Source organism: Brachyistius frenatus, unplaced genomic scaffold (genome assembly GCF_029030835.1).
Source record: "Brachyistius frenatus isolate BFR_SWC_R1_liver_20210118 unplaced genomic scaffold, ASM2903083v1 Contig_76, whole genome shotgun sequence".
Classification (NCBI taxonomy): Eukaryota; Metazoa; Chordata; class Actinopteri; family Embiotocidae; genus Brachyistius; species Brachyistius frenatus.
The window spans coordinates 352,372-372,723 of NW_027210675.1; the positions used below are offsets into that span (position 1 = coordinate 352,372).

The following is a 20,352-nucleotide window of genomic DNA, read 5'->3' on the forward strand; positions in this document are numbered from 1 at the left end:
CAGGCTCCTGTTGCCTTCAGGTTCCCGTTAAAGGCATTGCATGTTATAGATACAATAGGTTAGGTAGTTACTTTATTAATCCCCGAGGGGACATTTTTTTCACTACAGCAGCATACAGAAGCAATAAGATAATAATACAATAATAAAATAGCAGTAAAATAGCAAATATATAAAATATAAAATGCACAGTATATACAGTACAGTATATATCTATATATGTTATATACAAACAACCAAGAAACACAGTCAACAGTGTTATTGTTATGTGATGGATTTTGCCAGAGGTGAGTTATTGTACAGTCTTATTGCGGTCGGCAGGAATGATCTCCTGTATCTGTCCTTGTGACAATAGCCGATAACATCAAATAATCCCTGTTTAAGCAGTGGATTTTGACACGGGGCTACTCTATAAAACAGAGCCACAACATTAGGTGACATCTTCATGCAGGTTGTTGTAAAACTGTAAAAATTCCAAACAAATTTGAAGGTAATCACATTATTACACGTAAACGTAATTGATCCACACTGAAATGACTTGCCCGGGTCCCCGGATCCTCAGGGGCCCCCTAAAGCCTCAATGTTCACCATGTGGCAATTAGTTTGTGATCACGGCTCCTGCACACTTTCTTTGTTCACAACGTGTGCATCGCTGAATTTGTGCTCCAACTATCAAAACTCATGAATATGTTGAAATGTTTCCACGCTGAATATTATTACAAATACGTTGCAAGAAATCAGCACAGAGCTAATATAAATTGAAATAACTATAGTTATGGTGTTGGTTCCCTAAACATCTGATGTGTGCACATTTAAACACAAGATCCAAAAGCCGTTCCAACAGTTTATTTTGGTGGTTCAGGATTAACAAAGGAGGGATGGATGATTTTTTTTTTTTTTTTTTTTTTTTTTATCAACATGAAAGTATTAAAAACAAAGACAAAAAATAAATACAGTAAATATCAAATCAACTGTTAGCATTAACAAATCACTGAATGAGTAAGTAAATAAGATTAACAAGGTTTAACTTGCATAGTTAATGCATCCACAAACTTGGGTTTTCCATCCTCTTTAAAGGTGACAAACATAGATGTCTAAAGTCCTATAAAGACAGAAAACGCACATGAAATATTGAACAAAGGAAATGAAATAACAGGTGAAATTAAAGGTTCATTTTCACTTGCAGATTCTCTCTTTGTTCTTGTGTTTGGAGAGAAAGAGGCTCTGCAGGCCAAAGGGGCGGGATTTTTATAGTTTATAGTTTCCTGGGAGTGCCCGTGAAATTGACACATCCAAAGGACGTGGCATAGATGTGAGGATGTCAGGTCTCTTCAACTTGCGATTTAACATCAGTTGTGTGTTGTTGTTTTTGTTGTTTTTTTTAAATTTACTACCCAAAGCCTCGTCACAAAATCGCTATCGTTTACGTAAATATTTTTATGTTGAAAAGCAGCACCGGAAGTGGTCCTTTCTTCGTTGAATGTAACTTGATCGCGGTCCACCGCGCCCACTGGATGCTGGAGGCTGCCTGGGAGGCTTGGAGCATCCCTCTTGTGTTCCCGTCCGACCCAGCACCAGTGAACAAAAAAAAAAAAAAGCAGCCCGATGTCGACCTTCTGAGCAGACATGGGATGCATGTGGGGAGGGATCGGCCAGTTATCGCTGAGTTAGCTGACTCTGGCTTTTCTAATTCAACACTACGTGCAACACTATGGCCAAGCAGTACGATGTGCTCTTCCGACTCCTGCTTCTCGGAGATTCCGGTGTCGGGAAAACGTGTTTGTTATGCAGATTCACGGACAACGAATTTCACCCGTCTCACATCTCCACCATCGGTAAGACGCCTGCCCTGCCGGAGGGACTCGTTTCCTCGTTATTCTCCGCACTTCGTGTTAATTATCTCTCCCGTTTGTTTTTAAAAAAAAAAAAAAAAAAGAAAAAGGTCTTCCGTTATATTCCATTGATGTCATTTGCGCATCGTTCTCTCTTTGTGGCTCGTCGGATTTTCAATGTAAATTCCTTTTTAAATTCGACCGCAGCTGGAATTCAAGAGGATGTGTGTTGATTTAGTCAGAATGGGGAATAAAGAGAGTGTTAACTATAAAATCAACGTGACTGCGTTGGCTGGAGAAGCCCTGACGGGGAAGAGCCAACACTTGGCAGCCATGCAGATGAGTTTACTAACTATCAGCACGGTGTCATACAGAATAAGAGCAAATGCATATTTTTGCATATGAGAATATGATTTTTTTTTTTGAATCGGGCAGCCTTGTTTCCTGTCAAACTGGATTTTTGGGGTCCTGCTTATCTGTTCGTTGGCTCCCCAGGAGGGGGGGTTCCTCACCAGAATCGAGGAAATAGTTAGGCTACGTTTCTTCATTGTTTCCTTTCTTTCTGAGATGACTCATTGACATCTCATGATCAGTGGTATTGTCTGAAATCTTATCTCCACGCTAAAAATGAAATTTCACAAAAGTAGTGTTTTGTTGTCGTGCCACCGGTTCATGCCGAGAATAAAACTGGAACCATGACCGACTGTTGTTTCTGGAGGATACATTTTTTTTTTTTGCGCGAGTTCGCTGTGCAAGGCGGACTTCGACGTGTTCGGCTTCGTCTCTGTTTGCAGATCAAACCACCAGCATCCATTTCTACACTCGTGGGTTTGATGTGCTTTTGACTCAGCAAAGCTGCACCAGCCTCTGTCCTCACAGCTGACGTGGAGGCTGCTTCGACATTGTTTGCAGTAATTGGCTATAATAGGGAGGACAAAATACAGACATCGCTGCGGGTGGAGGTAAAAGCCAGGAAATGTTCCCACTGGCTGTGATGGATAAGTGACTTTTTTGTTGTTGTTGTTGTTGTTGTTTTTTTGTGAAAAAAAACAGAGAACGTGTTTTACAAATGAGCTCAACGGACTGATTCGTGAAACCTCGGTTAGTCTTGAATTCACACGCACCAAGAATACAATTTCGCCACTATTTATCCATTTTAGCATCATTTATTACACATTATTTCTGTGCGTTTTAATGCCAAGATTTCATCATGCTCCTCCTGCAACCCCCCCCCCCCAAAAAAAAAAGAAAATCTCAAAATCAATATTGAGAGTCTTCCCCCCCCTCTCATTACCCTGAACTTTAAAGGCTATTGCTGTTTCACCTGCTCCAGCCGTTATTATGCTCACGTGCTCGCAACGGCTGCGGCGTGCCTTTTTAAGTCCTACACCTATAGTGCTCCACAGGAAACCTCCACCCTGCTGAGTAATGCTTTACACCACCTCTGTTGTCTCTCACAAAGAAAGTTCAGCCTGTCTGAGCGTGTTGCAAGAAAAAAAAAAGAAGAAAGATGGATGTCTTGATCTTTTTGGTTGCTTTTGTTGCAGCGGTGGTTCGGCTGGACGCGTCAGGAGTCGGGCTCTTGTTGTCGTGAAGTGCAGATATTCACGCTGGACAGAGTGGCTGCGGGCCCGCAGGTTGTGTCTATAAGCCGCGCCTGGGGGGGTTTGGTGGGGGGGGGGGGGCTTTCACGGTCTGGCAATAATTAAAAAAAAAAACCTCCTCTCCTCGGATTAAATGAGGTCCACAGAGTCCGAAGAGAGCGAAAGAGAGCGAGACCACCGTCGGTGCTCTCCTGCGGAGGATGAGTGAATAATTTCTCAACCTTCACTGTGACAGAGGGATACAAATTCTCCTCCATGTCGCCCTCATGGGTACCTCCATTATTCATCACATCCCTATACAGTCCACTCATTCACTTTTGGCTCTTAATTATCTCCAAAACTGCTTGGAGGCCCATAGCTCTTCAAGTTGCCCCCTCTCCCTCCCTCACCTCCCCTCCCCTACATAAACACAATAAGATAAACAGCTGATGAGTGTTTTCTTTAGCAGACAAGGAATTGAAAAGAATAAACTCCCAGAATTCTCCCAGCAAGCTGTGCGATGAAGAGCAGATGTTGATGCAGTATGCGGACGTGCTTCATCAGTCCCCGCTCTTGTGTGAAGACCTTCTGCAAGCTCTTGGATCCCTGCTTGATGGGATTTTCTGCCATCCAGCCACAAGAGCATTTAGCGAGGTCGGCCACTGACGTCTCGGGCCCGGCTCGTGTTCCGGTTCATCTCGGAGGTGTCGGTGGGGGGGTGGAGGTCACGGCTCTGTGCAGACCACTTAAGTTCTTTCACAACAGAAAACCATTTCTCTGTGGATGTTGCATTGTGCGCTGAGATGAAAATCGGCTTCAGAACCGAAACACAAACATAGTGGGACTGGGATGTCCACTGTTTACAGAGCAGGCTTTTTTTTTTTCTTCTTCCCTGTATTATTTTGTCTTCATTTTTAAGTGGCTTTTAAGTGCTTTTTTGGGGGGGGGAATTCCATGAAACCTTTTCATTAATACAATAACTACTCTTTACAGGTCATGTGAAATATTGCATGTATATTTTCCTTAAGGAGTTCAAAGACGGAGGTTTTTGTCTTTGATTTGGGTCACTAACTCTTTTTAATACACAATACAGTAAATGGGATACTCAGAAATAGGACGACAGTAACCGGCTGTCGGATCAACAAAAGATATGACTTTGTTTCCCGCCTTCAGCTTTCTATAAAGTAAAAGCTCAAACTATAAAAATTCAACACCCTTGTTGACATATCCCATTTTATTTTTGCAGGTCACCAGAGGAGGCTTTAGAGAGAGTTTTTCCCTGTCGAAGAGCAGCTGTAGAGATGATTTACAGTCACTATTCAGTCACACCGCTGAGTTTAATCTTCCTCACCGTTACCTTGGCGGTCTCGCTCCCCTCTTCTCCCGGCTGTCACAGCATCTATAAAATATCAGCCCGGGCCCCTGCTCTATATCATAGCTCAATAAGCGTCTGTCGTGGTGGCGGTGATCCCAGTGGTGTTGTGGTCGCGGCCCGGTCGCGCGCTCAGCTTGACAGAAGTGTGAAGGGTCAGGCACGGAGCAGAGCTGCCACAGATGGCTATCGTGTCGTGAAGAGGTTATCAGGGAAACAACGGCGCTGTCGCAGCCTCTGCTTCTCCACGACTTTCTAAGGAACATCGAGTCTGTGATCTTACATTAAGGAGGTGTTCCTGTTTGTTAGCCCGTTAGTTATAATACCAGAATTATTCCCAGTTGGCTCCGGTGCCGACGGTGAACCACGGCGTCCTCAGTTTGTGTGGCGTCGGGGATTTCTGTTGCACGTCTCCTTCCTCGCCTTTCCCTGTCATATCTCCGATGTGTTTTTCTCAGAAAGACTTAAAAATGCAACCAAAACATGCAGATTTCAAAGAAATTGGTGGACATTTGGGGAACAGAACAAGAAAAATGTTTGTTGCGACTTGTAATGTCTCCATCAATCAATCGACCAATTTTTTATTGACAGTGCAAAATCACTATGAAATGTGCTCCCAATACACAATATATACAATAGACAACCACATTCAAATATCAGTGTCACCATTAGGCCAATTCTATTGGTCACTTTCATATAACCTTTGAACTTTGAAGTATAGACTAAATCTGGACGTCTTTTTTTTTTTTTAATCAGCATCAATATCAGATCGTTTCAATAATTAGATGACCAGAAATGGTCCAATATACATTTTTTATTGACCCCTGCAACATTATAAAACTCACAAAGATCAGAATTGATGCACCACAACCAGAAGATGGCTTCTTTTTTTGTTTGTTTTACTTCTTGCTATGACACTATCCACCATGTGCCTCCTGTGCTGACAGTTCAGCTGGAGATTTTTAAGAGTGTTACGCTCGAGGCTGCAAATGTCACAGAGTTGAGCTGCTACCCTCGAGCAGAGATCAGGAGTGTGCTGCAGAAGTTTGGTGAATATATATATATATATATTTTCTCAACTCCAAACAGACATATATTTTTTTAGTCCTTTAGCTTTAACCAGTGCCGACTCGGCTAACGTCACTGGAGGACATTCATCAGGTTTCCCGCGACTATGACTGGAGGTACTTTCTACTACTTTTTTTTTTTTTTTAACATCTGCAGCCGTTCTCCCCGAGAACTGAACAGACTTTGATTCGTAAAATCTCTTGTCAAATTTATATTTTGAAGATATGAACTCAGCTTGACATGCCCCTGTCCTGCTGTGCCCTAAAGACAACAGCTGCTGACAGCTGTTGGCTGCTCTCTGCTTGTAATGATAGTCACGGATGACGGATCCGTCCCCCAGTGAATTTGTGTCACAGCATCCGTCCATCCGTTAGTGAGCCTGCCACCGTTACCTACAGCACACTGACACGTATTAACGTCTATTCCGTCTTGCACAGTCAAACATTGTCATCCTGGTAATTAGTGGAGTCAGTTTTGGGTATGTAGCCATTAGTTTTTACATGGCCCTCAGTGCTGATTGTGGAAATGCTGCCATGTTAAATTAACTGCTGTCTCTCATATTATGGACATTGTGCTTGTCTCCATTGTCACAGCTGCCTCTGAAGGGAAGAGCAGAAGAAAAATAACTATTTTTCCCCAAGGTGTTTTTTAAGATTTGGGATTTGACTTTTTTTTTTTTTTCTTTTAAAGCTACAGAAGCTGAGTGTGAGGTTTGCAGTAAACATGCGGTTAACTCAAATGTGTAGAAGGTCACAGCCACAATTTATTTCAGTTCTGTTACCTTTATTTCCTACTGGCAAAGCGTGAAATAGACGCGCCTGTCCACTACAGCAACACAAGAGATAGCCACGCTTTGGCCTCTCTAGGCGTGACAGTTTCACGTTTGGTAGGCGTGAAACTGACACACGTGTAAAAGTAACGTAATGATGAATCATTTGTACAAAGGACATTCTTTTGGCGGCAGGAGGGGTGACCTGGTTGCTTGAATCAGACACTACCTTATGGGAGTTGGAGGTTCGAATCCAGGAGGAGACAATATTGTTCTTGAGGTTTTTTTTGTTCCCTAAACCCCAACCATGTTTTTTGTTGTTGTTGTAACCCCAACTATCTTTTTTATTTTTGTTTTTTATAACCCCAACCATGTTGCTTTTCCTAAAAGTTCAATTTTCCTGTAATCACTCCTGTTTCATTTCCATCCGCCACAGAGAAACATGAAACTGTCACGCTTAGACAGGCCAAAGTGTGGCTATTTCACGTTTTGCTGTAGTGGACCGGCGTGTCTATTTCACGTTTTGCCGTGATACCGGGTTGCTATTTCACCAGGACAACAGACACATGTGGGTTCATATGAAACGCTCAATAAAAGCCCTAACACATCAAACAGTAGTAACAGTCTGTCAATCAAACGCTTTGGTGTTTGTTCTCTTGCAGACTTTCTTCCAGATAAATGCAACACATTGAGACAATTTGGGCTGCAGTGCAGATGCATGCACCTTCAATCTATCCTGTTGCAGTAACAGTGAGGGCTTTCTTCACAGTTTCTCATGCAGATTGAGCCACTGTGCAGCAAGTGAAATGTCTGCTGCAGAGGAAGAAAACGGAACAATCTGAATATCAGGCTCAATAAAGAGAGAAATCTTGTATACCTTCACAATGCTTTGTGTCGCGGGGTCATTCATTGCTTTCACGATCGTTTGCACCACGGGAGTGCACATCAATTCGCATGTCTGTTAATAAACAATGGAAAACAGTCAGATGGATGCTGGCATAATTGATTTGTGTAACAGCTGGAAGCAGACAGTGTGGGCTGAAGCATCGTTTACAGTTTTCTGAAAATAAACAGACTGTCTGAGCCACATTGTGCTTCATTTCCATTTATGCTGTGATGATTTGTGTAGTTATCTTGATTTTCCAGACTTGGTCCCCGCTTTGTTGTGTGGAGACTCAGTGTAAAGCTGGAGAATCCATTAATCCGTATCTGCATTTAACACTTAAACCATCCCTATTTGCATGAATGAATTCTGACCGGAGCTTAAGACAGCGCTTATACAACTCGACAATAAAGCAGGACGGCAGCCTCTTTTCCCCGTCGTCTCCTGTCTCCTCTCTCGTCTCGAGCCTCAGGCGAGGCAAGCCGCTGATATTTAGGTTGACCTTTCAGTTCGTCTTGGTCTGAATGCTCTCCAGTCAAAGGCAAAGGCCAGATTACGATTTAAATGAGGCCACATACTGTCAAGTCAGTGAACATAGAGCTTAAAAATCACCCGGCTATCGTCCGTCTGTCAGCTGTTTCCGTACGTCACCGTCTGAATATAAACTTTGCAGAAATGCAGCTGTGAAAAATCACAAACAACAGTTATGTGAATCGATTGGGCTCAGTGGCTGTTTCTGTGAGCGTGATGCCGGCTGTGACAGCGGGGTGTTGAGTTTCAGGTTAATTGGGATGAACTGTTAATTGATATCTCAGGGAATTGTGATGGTCTCCAGAAGTCCGTGGGATTACTTTATATTGACTAAAATGCCATTAGGGATAAAAGAGAAGAAGAAAAGGGACAAGAAAAAAATGAAGTTGAAAGTGCGGTGTTTGTTATCCTATTAAGATGTATATTATACTCACAGTCTGTTGTTTATTTTTTATATTATTGTGGGTGTTTGTACATTATGGCCTTTCTTCCATGACTACAGTATTTTGAATGCAGCCTTCAACAATATTGGTGCCACAGTGTTTTATTCTTAAAAGAAACTTTTCTTCCACTCTGACCAGAATAAATTCCTAAAGAAGTAATCAATACTTAGATTTAGTTTGTTTTTGTATGTAAATGCAAAAAAAACAACCAAACAACCCCCCCTTCCCCCTCGGTGTGTGTGTTGGTCTTCAGCAATGCACACATTCCTGAGATGAATCTGAAATTGTCCCTTTCTGTGATTTTCTATGAAAAATATTACAGTCAGTCATCTCTGATCTATTTGAGATGACTGAAATAGATCAGAGTTCACTGAAGCGTGTGCGACTTTGTGCTTGAACCGCACCCACCCCCACAGCTCAGCTGCCTTTTTCTTTTTCCCCCTCATCATCACCTCTTCTGTTTTACCGTGCAGTGCTCAGTTATCATTTTGCCGTCTTTTTTTTTCTTTTTTCTTCTTCTTCTTCTTATTTCGCCTCCCGTGCGATCGATACAGAGAACTGAACGATGATTCAGCTCACTGGATCATTAGCTGGGTCTTTCTAACAGGCTGATTATACAGGGACGGCGTGGCTCTCGCTGCGTTATTGCTCCCTGTGATGTTTCTAAGCTGGAGCGGATGCTGATCAACCTCCAGTCTGTAAAAAGACGTGCCCGGTTAACTGATTTAAGTCACTTGTTGGGTGGAGAGAACACACGCGTGAGAATATTCACAGCATTTAGGCTTTGCACGGATCTCTCTGTCTGGGTTTGGAGAAATATCAGATGAATCTCTGTGGATGTAATGTCGTGATTCCTAACCACATCTTCTCTCTTACAGGAGTCGACTTTAAAATGAAGACACTAGTAATAGATGGTATCAAAGTACGGATACAGATATGGTGAGAAATTGTTGTTGGAAGACCGTGTGCACGATATTAACAAAATGTTATTGCATATTTTATCTTGAAAGGTTTTGGTTTCAGTTATTTATAAATTTTGATTCCAGTAGTTTTAGACTCTATATGTTTTCATTTGGCTACTTTTGGGCCATCATAATAAAAGTCCTTTAATGCAGGTGTGCTGTCACAGATCTGCAATTAATATTGACTTTTATAAATCAATGTTATAAAAAAAAAAAAAAAATTCTCTGCCAAGTGTTCATTTGCGATTTTCCAAATACATTAATAATAATCAAAAAAAAAAAAAAATCTTAAAATAAAAACGTTTTCTTCATTATGCTGAAGTTGTTGCAAATATGCACTTCATGATGGTTGGTGGCGTTGCACTTTAAGGTACTTTTGCACCGCCCTCAGCCCGAGCTGTGCTATTTGCACTAAACACAAAGTACAGCCAGGAGTGATTCAACATTTGACTTGATGATGGTGCTTTAAAGTCATTACGTTTTAACATGGGCAGTTTTTTTTCATTTCATAAAAATGTGAGATTTTTCAGGTACAAAATTATTATTGGGATTTTTCATTCTACGTTTCTGATCATAATGCTCTGAGGAGGGGTGCATTGGTGGGACGTGGACGTCAGTATTTCTGAAGTTCTGGTTACTGCCCTGCATGTCGTCATATTATAATCCCAAAGTGCTGTGTGTGCATAGTCATGAATGTTTGTTGTCTGTGCAGGGACACTGCAGGCCAGGAAAGATACCAGACCATCACCAAGCAGTACTATAGACGAGCACAGGTAGGTGACCTTAGAGGAGCAGTGTGGAGGATTTAGGGGCCTTTAGTAGTGAGGCTGCAGATTGCAAACCAACCAAACACCATCCTCTTCCAAGCATTTGAGAGAAAACACACAACAGGTCCTCTCTAGAGCTAGTGTTGGGTTTGTCCGTTCTGGGCTACTGTAGAAACATGGTGGTGCAACATGGCAGACTCCATGGAAGGGGACTCGCTCCCTTTATAGATATAAGGGACTCCTAAGGTAACAAAAACACAATGATTCTTAGCTTTAAAGAATAATACTCTTATAAAAACATAATTATAGATATTATAATCAATTTCTACCAATAGAACTGTTACACACTGACCCTTTAAGTCTCCTCCATCCATTGGTTCTGCTGCAGCAAGTGATTTGCCACATATTAGTGTGATATTATTACTTCAGTGCTTAATAGAAATGTAATTTATTTCTGAAATTAAATTTGTTACAGCTACAAGATTAAGTCAGAAACTCCTTGGAGCTACGTCACTTACTATGAATCATTTAGGAGCTCTTCAGTTGCTCCATCTCACATTTGACAGCAGCAGTGATTAAAAAGATTTGATCTCACACCAGTAGTACTGGCAATGTGCCATCGCTCCATGTCCCCGCTGGAGGATTGTTGCTATTTGCCCTCTGCAGCTACACACAACCACCACCACCAGTCTGACATTGTTATCTTTGAATTTTGCCTTTGCTTTGGTTTGCTCAAGAAGTTAAAATGGCAGAAACTGAATTGTTTATTTACCGGACTCTGGCCATTACATTGTAAGCAAAGTTTATTGTTCCTGTTCTGTGCTACAAAACAAGTCAGTGGATTTTTCATCCAGCTGGTGGCTTACATTGTAAAATACAGCCTGGTTTGTTTACAAGAACTATATGAATGTTTTCCATTGTACTGTTGTTGTTGTTTTTTTTTAAATGCTCCTATTAAGGTTGAAGAGATCAAGCATTGTATTTAAACATGAGTCTCTAAGGTGATTTCAGATATGCATGCTGTTTTTTTTATTTTTTTAATTTTTTTATCTTTGACTGGCTCTCTTCAGGGAATCTTCCTGGTGTATGACATCACGAGTGAGCGATCCTTCCAGCACATCATGAAGTGGGCCAGTGATGTGGATGAGGTGAGTCACCAAGAATAGGGATTGAAAAGCGAGATAAATCAGGCGCATTGAAAAATCAAAACAACATTTTTTCCACATTGTATAAAGGGAAAATACATCATACTGACTGTGAATTGCTCCCAGGTCGACAAAGAACAGATGCCTGACATGATGTGATAAAATCCAAAAGCACTGACCTGACAGCTGTACTGTGTTTATTATATTTCATCTTCAATTTCAAATATCTGTCATTATAGTTTAAAATATGTAGTCATGATCCTGGTTTTTCCTCTTTCAGTCCCTTTTTAATTTTTTTTTATTGGCTCGTTTTTATAAAGCTGTCTCATCTGCCCCAACTTCCCCCTGACATTTCCCAGATGATTTTTTTTTTTATTTTTAAATTCATTTAGTCATTATGGACCTAATTTCCTCTACGGGTCTTCTCTGACTATATCCTCTATTGATATTGGCACACTTCCCACTTACTTTTAATCTAGGTCTCATTTCCTGAACACTGTCGCTCCTGTGTTTTCTCCCCGGCCCCTTCTCTTGACATTCAAAATTGCTCTCTCCTTTCCTGTCTCTTTTTAATTTTGTTTTTCCCTTCCTTATCTGTAAATCTCCCTTCATGTCCACATGACAACCCCGGCAGTATGCTCCCGAGAAGGTCCAGAAGATTCTAGTAGGGAACAAGGCGGATGAGGTGGACAAGAGGCAGGTGGCCACAGAGCAGGGTGTCAAGGTGGGTCCGTCACTGGCATTATTACACTGGAATTACTGAACATAACTTTTCCACTTTAAGTTCAGTTTGGGTTACAATCATGTGAAATACTGGTATTATGTTTAAACCCACAGAATTTTAATTTCTATTAGAAACCACACCGTTGTAAAATGATAAATATGCCCAGCTAAATTTGTGGAAATGTGCATGAAATAATGCACAAGAGATTTTGAATATTTGTTCCTGGTTTGCTGCAGCCACATGGTTTCATTCAGTTAAATCAGGCAGTTAAATTAAATATATAACATACACCGTCTGAATGGTTTAAAATTATTTTAATGTACGATTTTAAAGCTTTTTTTAAGAGGAAATGAAAAGAAAAAAAACGTAGTTAATAAAAACTCGTATCCTTTTAAACCTTTTCCTTTGGGTTTTGGGTCCTGCATTCACCAACACTGTATACTGCTCATGTTTGGTTTGAGAAACTTTTGGTCTAGTTGCAGTCAGACTTGAGTTTCTTATATTTAAAAAAAAAAACAAAAAAAAAACCTCAAAAAGGACTCTGATGCAGCAACTTGACTTGAAAGGGGAGTGCGGATAAAAGAAGTATGATTTTGGGTTGTGTTATGTAAAGACACCATAGACCAGGATTCTAAGTGGAGTGAGTTTTATTCTGATAACAGACAGATAGTGCGGTCACTGGACTTTTCTTCAACATGTATCTTCAGGAGTGATACGCTTGCATGGACAGGTTAAACTGGGAAGAACGGAGGGTGGGCCATTTGTTTAAGGGCAGCCACAGAAGTATTTTACAGTAACAGAGCAACTATCCGTTTTTCTATTATCTGCTCTATACTGCTTTACATTTGCACGACAGGGAGAACATGCAAAACTCCTCACAGAAAGGAAGAGAAAGGCTTTAGCCAACCAGTGGGTTTGAACTCAACCCTGAAGCTGTGACAGCAGTGCACCACTTCAGTGACCTTGTGATACAATGGCAAGTGGAAGCAGTATTAACCATGTTGTCCAGACAAAGACTGGCTACTGCTTCATCTCCTGTTGCCTCACTTTTTTCCCATTGAAAGCTGCACTTAAACACACCACTGCCTCTGAATGCCAGCAGATAGTCATTAACATGTGTATGCTGTGTATTTTTCACCCGTGTGAGAGGAAATAACCAATCAGTAATCTGTACCCAAAAATCAAAACAAAAAGCCTTGAAATGTTGTTCTCGTCACTGTTATGTGTCTTCCAGCTGGCTCAGGCTTACGGGATGGACTTCTTTGAGACAAGTGCCTTCACCAACCACAATATAACAGAGGTGAGGTCATCTTAAGCAATGCATGTAGACGCGGCAATATTAGAGCGGAAAATGAGTTGATCTCTCATCTTGATTTCCTCCTTGTGGCTATGTTTCCTTCCCAGACTTTTACACGACTGGCTGAACAGGTGCTGGCAGCCAACAAAAAGGACCTGGATCTGCTCCGGATGTCCATGAATGACGAGCTTGATCTTGCTGCTCTGGAGGAAGAGGAGGGACTCTGTGACGGCGCGGCCGGCGACCAACGCAAAGGCTGCTGGTGTTAAAGGAACAGTGGTACATTTTTACGGAGCATACAGTATGTTATCGCCACACACTTTGCACACTCTTGGAAAAATGCGTCTCCTTTTTTTTTTTTTTGTATTAGCCTGACATAAAGTGGTCCAACTAGCTACAATTTTGAAACCAGCTGCTTCCCCATGTGTTTTTAATGGAGCAACGCCAAAAATACTAACAAACTGTTTGAGGGCAGTTTGAAGGATAAACGTGGAAACATTTTGCCATAAAGTGCCAAGTGTATGGTGAGTTAACCAACTGAAATGTCAAGATTTCCCTCAGTGGGACAGAATGTTCATTGTCTACGGCACTAATTCCTGCTCAGTGTGTCTTTGTTGTGACCAAATGCAACACCCTGTCCACCACAATTGACTTAAAACTTCCAGCAGAGCTGGGAATGAAGATCTGATCATGTTTTTTTTTATTTTTATTTTTTTAAATACAGCAGTCATAATGTCGAGGAAAGGTTGTAACGTTTCACGATGTTGTATTTCACGTTACTTTGCGAGCGCCGTTTGGACGGCTGGGCGCCTCCAGTGGGATTGATTACATCTGGCCTTCATCTTCCCTTTCAGTGTTTCCCTTTATTTAAGTACTTGCACTCATATTCTGTGTTCCAGATGGCGTACCTGTGTACTAACACTCACTATTTTAAGTGCATGAGTGCGTTTACGCTCTCCAGTACAGAAACATGCGCTGCAAGCACCAGGATGACGCACTCAAAATGGTCCCAAGATGAGTGTGAAACTCTGCCCTGCGTTCTGAATCACACGGTTTCTTTTCACATTTAGTACGTACCGCCGCCGCCCTTACAAAGTACACACTGTTGCATGTAGTGTGTATACAAATGGGACATACGACTTCATCATAAAAATGCGCCTTGAACTTTGACCCTCTTTGTCGTATCCGTCGCGCGAAGTGAAAAGAAAAAGGATGCGATTTGGAACAAGTACGCTTCCTTTTAATGTCTTTTCCTCTCCTTCTTACTTTTGGGGAGCGGGGCAATAGAGCCACCAACTGTCTCTGCGGTTCAGTCGATCTTCCGCCACGCAAAGGATTGTGGGTGAGAGCAGCTCGAGTGGCACGCTGGCCTGCACACTGTAAAATACAACCAGATGTAGTTGGACATCCTGGTAGTCTTGACCGTTCAACATACTATGTTTTCGGACATACTTACTCTTTTTCTGGTCTACTAATATGATAGTATGGATACTGGAACGCAGGGGCGGACACGTTTCACCCTAAACCGGTCGCCATCTTGGCTGCATAGAGGAAGGGAGCGGGACCACCAAAGTAAAGAATTTTCGAATTAAGGCGTCTGAGGAAGCGTCAGCTGTTCCTGAACACCTCACAAAAGTGTTTCATTTTCACTGCTGCTGCTGACCAGAAGCCTTCAGTGTGTTTATTGAGTGTGTTAAATCAGAGGACATGAAAACACATTGATTTCTGGGTAACATAATTAAAGCTGCAGATCTTTTGGCGGATGATGTGTTTACTCGCTGAGGTCAGTGTGCGATTTGAAGCGACACTACTCTGTCTAAACACCTGCACTACATGAGTCCTAACATATCGGAGCGCCATTCGTTAGTGAACTGAGGGAAGTATGTCATTTGGAACACAACAATAGCCCTTCTACTGTTGAATGCTTTAGATGTAGTGTAAGGGTTTACCACAAGAGGGTGGTACTTGCATTGCAAAAACAGTACATGCACTGGAGATATGTTCAGTGTCAAGTCATCCTAGTACCCGGTTTCCTTTTTTTCTTTTTCTTCTTTGGTTGTAACTGCACTTGCAACGGCTACCTTTTAAAGGAGTGAAAGGATTCTGAAAATATGCAGCCATTTTATCATTTTCTTGCATTTTTTTTTTTTTTTTGTCATGCAAATGTTGACCACACAGGACATTTTGCTGCTTGTAATATCATCCATCTAAGTGGTCACACATTCCTGCCTGAGGTGTTAACATGAGGGAAATATTGAGAGCATAATTATTCAATTTTCCTGTAGCAAGACAGAATATATTTATTTTATAGTGTTTGTTTATAGCAGATGACGTCATACTGCCCATTGCATTGTACATAGCAGGTTTTTCCAAAGCATCTTGGATTGATAGGATCACAAGCATTCATACGCCATGAATTTTCCTGTATTACCATTTGAGGGCTGTATAAAAAAGTCCACATGGATATTGTAGATGGTCTGAAATATTCCCTTTGTGAAGATGATAATGTTTTGATCATTCTGTCCTTTTCTCACTGTTTTGTACAGAGTCTGGTGGAGATGCCAGTTTTTCCCCCCCCCTCAGTTTAAAAAAAAGGACGAGTGAGAAGTTCTGCATGCGATTCACTCTTCTTTCCTGTCTTTTACTGCAACTTCAATGAAGTTAATAACCACCTGTACACGTATAGCATTTGACCAGAGTTGCCTGTTGGAGAGCTACACTGAATGACCAACATAGGAAGAACGTTGGCTACATTTTTTTGCAACTTAGTTTGACTAAATGCTACTCAAAACAAACAAGTGTTAATGTGTGCAACATGTGAAATGGCAGGATGCTGTATACTGAATGATGTTCTGGACTGAGCTCTAGATACACGATGTATCTCTGTTGTTTTCAGGAACTTTTTCTTTCTTTCTTTTTGACGACTTTAATTGTATTTGTGGAAATATATTACATGCAACATGTAAAATGCAACATGTTATTCTTGGAGAAAAGATGTCAGTAAAAACTTGCAGATATATGACTGTGCTAAAGATGTCTTCTTGACAATGTAGAGATACAAAGCATGGTCTTAATTATAATGCATGAACAAAAACAGTGATGTGTAGACTGTGCATATTCCCCATTTTGACACGTTCATATTGCACTGCGTGGAGCTACGTTTGAGCATCACTGCGAATATTATGACTGAAGAAAATACAGGCAGCTTATGAAGACTACAGGTGACATTTAGGAGTACAGATGTGATGTATTTGCAAGCCAGAAGGTGCTAAATAGTGATGATGTGATTTGACACACTGCTTCATGTTGCTATGAGTTCTTACTGGCAGACACATTTACTGGATTTCAACCATCCAGTCCATGAATACGCGCAGATGGCAGCACATGGAGTTTTGTCCTTGTGACAAAATAGTATGACATCTGTTGAATGGAATAAAATATTAGATGTAGTAGTGGTGAAAATAAACAGGGAAAACTACATTAAAATAAATCTAGATTATAGAGTCACAATCAACATGATTATTTAGAAATACATATAGGGGTGGTCAATACAGATACAGTCTCAAAAGTAAATTTGTATTCCCATATTGTGATACAAATTCATTTTATGGAAGTTCAGTTAAGAAATCTTTTATTACCACATGAATCACAATGAGAAGCGTGCATGATCTATGAGCTACAGACTGTCACTGATTTGTAACACCCAATACGATGACCTAATGTAAACAGAGGTAGTAACAAATACCTCGGTATAAACAAAGTGACAAAAAAAATTGTTGCTCAAATTTATTAGCCTTTTCTAAGCTTTCGAACACATCTGTTCTTGGTCTTCCTTTAGGAGGCGTCATGAAAATAGCTCAACTGTCATTACGTGAGTTAACTACTTACCTGGTGGTACAAGGCAACTAAGCAAATGCCATCTAGTGAGACTGAGATGCAATTGAAAGCTCTTTTTTTTTTTTTTAATGTCAAAGTACAGTTTCCACAATCAAGAATGAACTTTGCAAGATTAGAAACATATCTGGGGGTTAAAATATTTTCTTGTCTCACAGTCTCACATTATTATTACATCACTAAATGGATCAATAGATATCATGACGCATGGCGCATGTATGCATGTTAAGTCATAATATCTGAAATGAATCTCAAAAATAGATTTGTTTTTTTGTTTTTTTGGTGCAGGTTAGGTAAACACTTCTCTGGGCAGAAGTTGACACAAACCTTCATGTCAACTCTTAATTTAACCACTAGATGACAGATTCCCCCCGTCAGCACTGTACTGGATGAAGAGCGTAAGGCACTTAAAATGTGTCATGGTGTGAGAGTTTCATTAGTCATTGATGTTGCACAGGGAATATTTACAACAGCCAATAAACAGTCCAATCAGTGACCACATACAACTCTAATTGCCATCTGGTTGTCAATTTTATTACACATAACTTGAATGCTTTAAATAGCCCGTTGCCCACATTATTCCGAAGCCCTCTGAAAGACGGGCAGTTTTCTTCTTTCACATTCATCTGGCATAAACAGGAACATTGCAATAAATAAATGTTTCATTACTAGTCAGTGACTGGGGTTTCTCAGTGAGAATTACAGCCGAAAAAAAACAAAACAGAAAAGAAAGCTGCAAAGCTTTTGTTCATCACCTCATCTGAGCTGTTAATGTTGTGAACTCATTAAAGCTCTTTGGGTGACATTAGCATAACGATGAATATGCATGTGGAACTGTTGTGTGGCTGAAAGATGTGACAGCTCAGTCAGTATCTATCACAGGGCTGAGTGACACACGGACACACGGACAGAATAACGAGCCGGCTTGCACGCTGACACATGGCGCCCACGCGCACACACGTATACAGTATACACATGTATATGTACACGAGGAGGGAGTTCATTGTTGCTGTTGTGAGCTGAAGCTGTCATCGTTATCGTCATCATCATCATCCTTTTGCTGCAACACAATGCCCCGCCACATTACTTCAGCTGTCTGACGTTCGGCCATATGGTGTGTGTGTGTGTGTGTGTGTGTGTGTGTGTGTGTGTGTGTGTGTGTGTGTGTGTGTGTGTGTGTGTGTGTGTGTGTGTGTGTGTGTGTGTGTGTGTGTGTGTTTGGGAGTTGCGGTGATACAACTGTATCTGTGTGTGGGAAAGTAGGAAGGAAGGAGAAGGACAGTCAGGCTCCCTGATAAGGACAGGTGTGGAATACAGTGAATAGAGTTCATTCATCTTTGCACAAGAGACAGAGCTGAATTCCCTTGATCTCTGCACTACACGAGCTTTGGTTTGTACAGATCTGTCAACATGAGCTCCACACCGAGCACACAGGAGGAGAGATACTGGGTAAAGTTGTTTTAACATACTGTATACTACTACTACTACTACAACTACTATTGCTGCTGCTACTACTACTACTACTGGTAACAATAAAATAAAATATGAAGTTATTTTGATAGAGTAGTCTAAAGTACCATATTAAACTTGTGGCCTGGCTTTTGGATACTACTTTTAGTTTGAAGTTACTTTCACTGTCTAAGCAGTCACTGCTAACGTTGTCGTGCCATAAACAGAGAGCCAATGTCCCATCGTCTTCTCCAGGTTAGAAACCATTCAAATAGGATTCCTTCATGATTTTAAGAAACTAAAAAAAAAAAAAAAAAAGAAGTTTGAGCTCTCTTCTACTATCACCCCACCAGCTTTGTACCTTCTCTGCATACTGAAAACCATTTGGCCCTCACTGTCCTGCTCTTGTTCCGGCGTCATCAGGACTACTCACGGCCATTCGACTGGCCATTTGAGCTGACGACATTTAGCCCACAAAGGTTTGTGGGTGAGAACAGCTTCAGTAAATTAGGAATTACAAAATGTTGGCCACTTGGGACACCAACACAATCATACACCCTGCTGATATATTATCACCTTATACAAAGTTCATGCATTATATAATAAAATGTATGTATTATATTGATGTGTCAGCAATCACAAGCTTACACCCCAATCTGGTATCACACCAAAGCATGTAATACAGCTGTCAGTCCGCAACACAATATTGTGTCAGTGTCACGTTTTGCCTTGCCAAAGTGTGAGAAGTCTTTGGTTTGGGCTGCAGACTTTATATAAAAGGTTTGGTCCCCTAAAACCATGTGGTTAGATTATGAAAAGATCATGGTTTGGGTTAAAAGAAAGTCATTTTACATAAGTAATGTTATGTAAGTCATGTAAGTTAGATGAATTATGTCATGTAAGTAACTATGTTCCTTGAAAGAAAATTGCTTTGATTTTTGCTTTCTCTTTGACTGAGCACCGATGTCCTGGAAAAGAGGCCTGTGTTTGTTCCCTCCAACCACCCTACCCACCCACATGCAGACTTTATCACTCTTTGAATTTCTTCTCATGACCTCCTTCTTTGTCCCTTTTTATACATGCGTGTACTTTTCACGTCTAGATGAGGCAAAAACGTGACAATGACACATTATCCTCCAGTGGACTGATGGGTGTATAACAAGCTTTGGCATGATACTGGATCATGCACCCATTTTTTTTTAAGGGGGACAACATCCTGTGGATTTTTTTTTGTCTTTTATTTCATTTTTGATATGAAAATACAGATTGGTGCATCTTTAATAACAGTCATTTCTCCCCGCTTCATGGCTGTTTTCCTGCGACCATGACTTGACGAATCCTTTTTGTCATTATCACAGTCTTCTGACATTTTGAAAAATTACCTACAGGCCACTTTGTAATGGTTAATAATCCTGCAATGTCCAAATGACAACAGAAAACAAAACCTGTGAAATAATCCCACACTTGACCGTTACATAAGAGTGTGTAATAGTCCGCTGAATAAGCCTGCGATTTACTGTCTAGCAAACTGATGACCGAATTAATGAGATGTCTCACTGGTAAAAAAATGATCCGTGCCATAAAACAAGTGCCAGTCAAAACAAAGAAATGAACCATATCAAGCAACATTTTATTG

General features: G+C 40.9%; 1 protein-coding gene across 1 annotated transcript; it reads left to right on the top strand.

The window, feature by feature from the left end:
- The first annotated feature begins 1,116 nt into the window (after positions 1-1,116).
- On the top strand, positions 1,117-16,392 carry rab15 (RAB15, member RAS oncogene family). Its single transcript, XM_069708472.1, has 7 exons — positions 1,117-1,832; positions 9,357-9,417; positions 10,153-10,213; positions 11,278-11,355; positions 11,987-12,076; positions 13,311-13,376; positions 13,481-16,392. Exons 1-7 carry the CDS (start codon positions 1,709-1,711, stop codon positions 13,640-13,642), a joined length of 642 nt encoding a protein of 213 aa, XP_069564573.1. The 5' UTR covers positions 1,117-1,708; the 3' UTR covers positions 13,643-16,392.
- Positions 16,393-20,352: the final 3,960 nt, after the last annotated feature.

Excerpts from the sequence above, each read along its gene's own strand:
- rab15 (XM_069708472.1), top strand. The coding sequence starts at position 1,709 with ATGGCCAAGCAGTACGATGTGCTCTTCCGACTCCTGCTTCTCGGAGAT. Across the intron at positions 1,833-9,356 it reads GTCTCACATCTCCACCATCG|GAGTCGACTTTAAAATGAAG; the intron begins GTAAGACGCCTG and ends TCTCTCTTACAG. Across the intron at positions 9,418-10,152 it reads AAAGTACGGATACAGATATG|GGACACTGCAGGCCAGGAAA; the intron begins GTGAGAAATTGT and ends TTGTCTGTGCAG.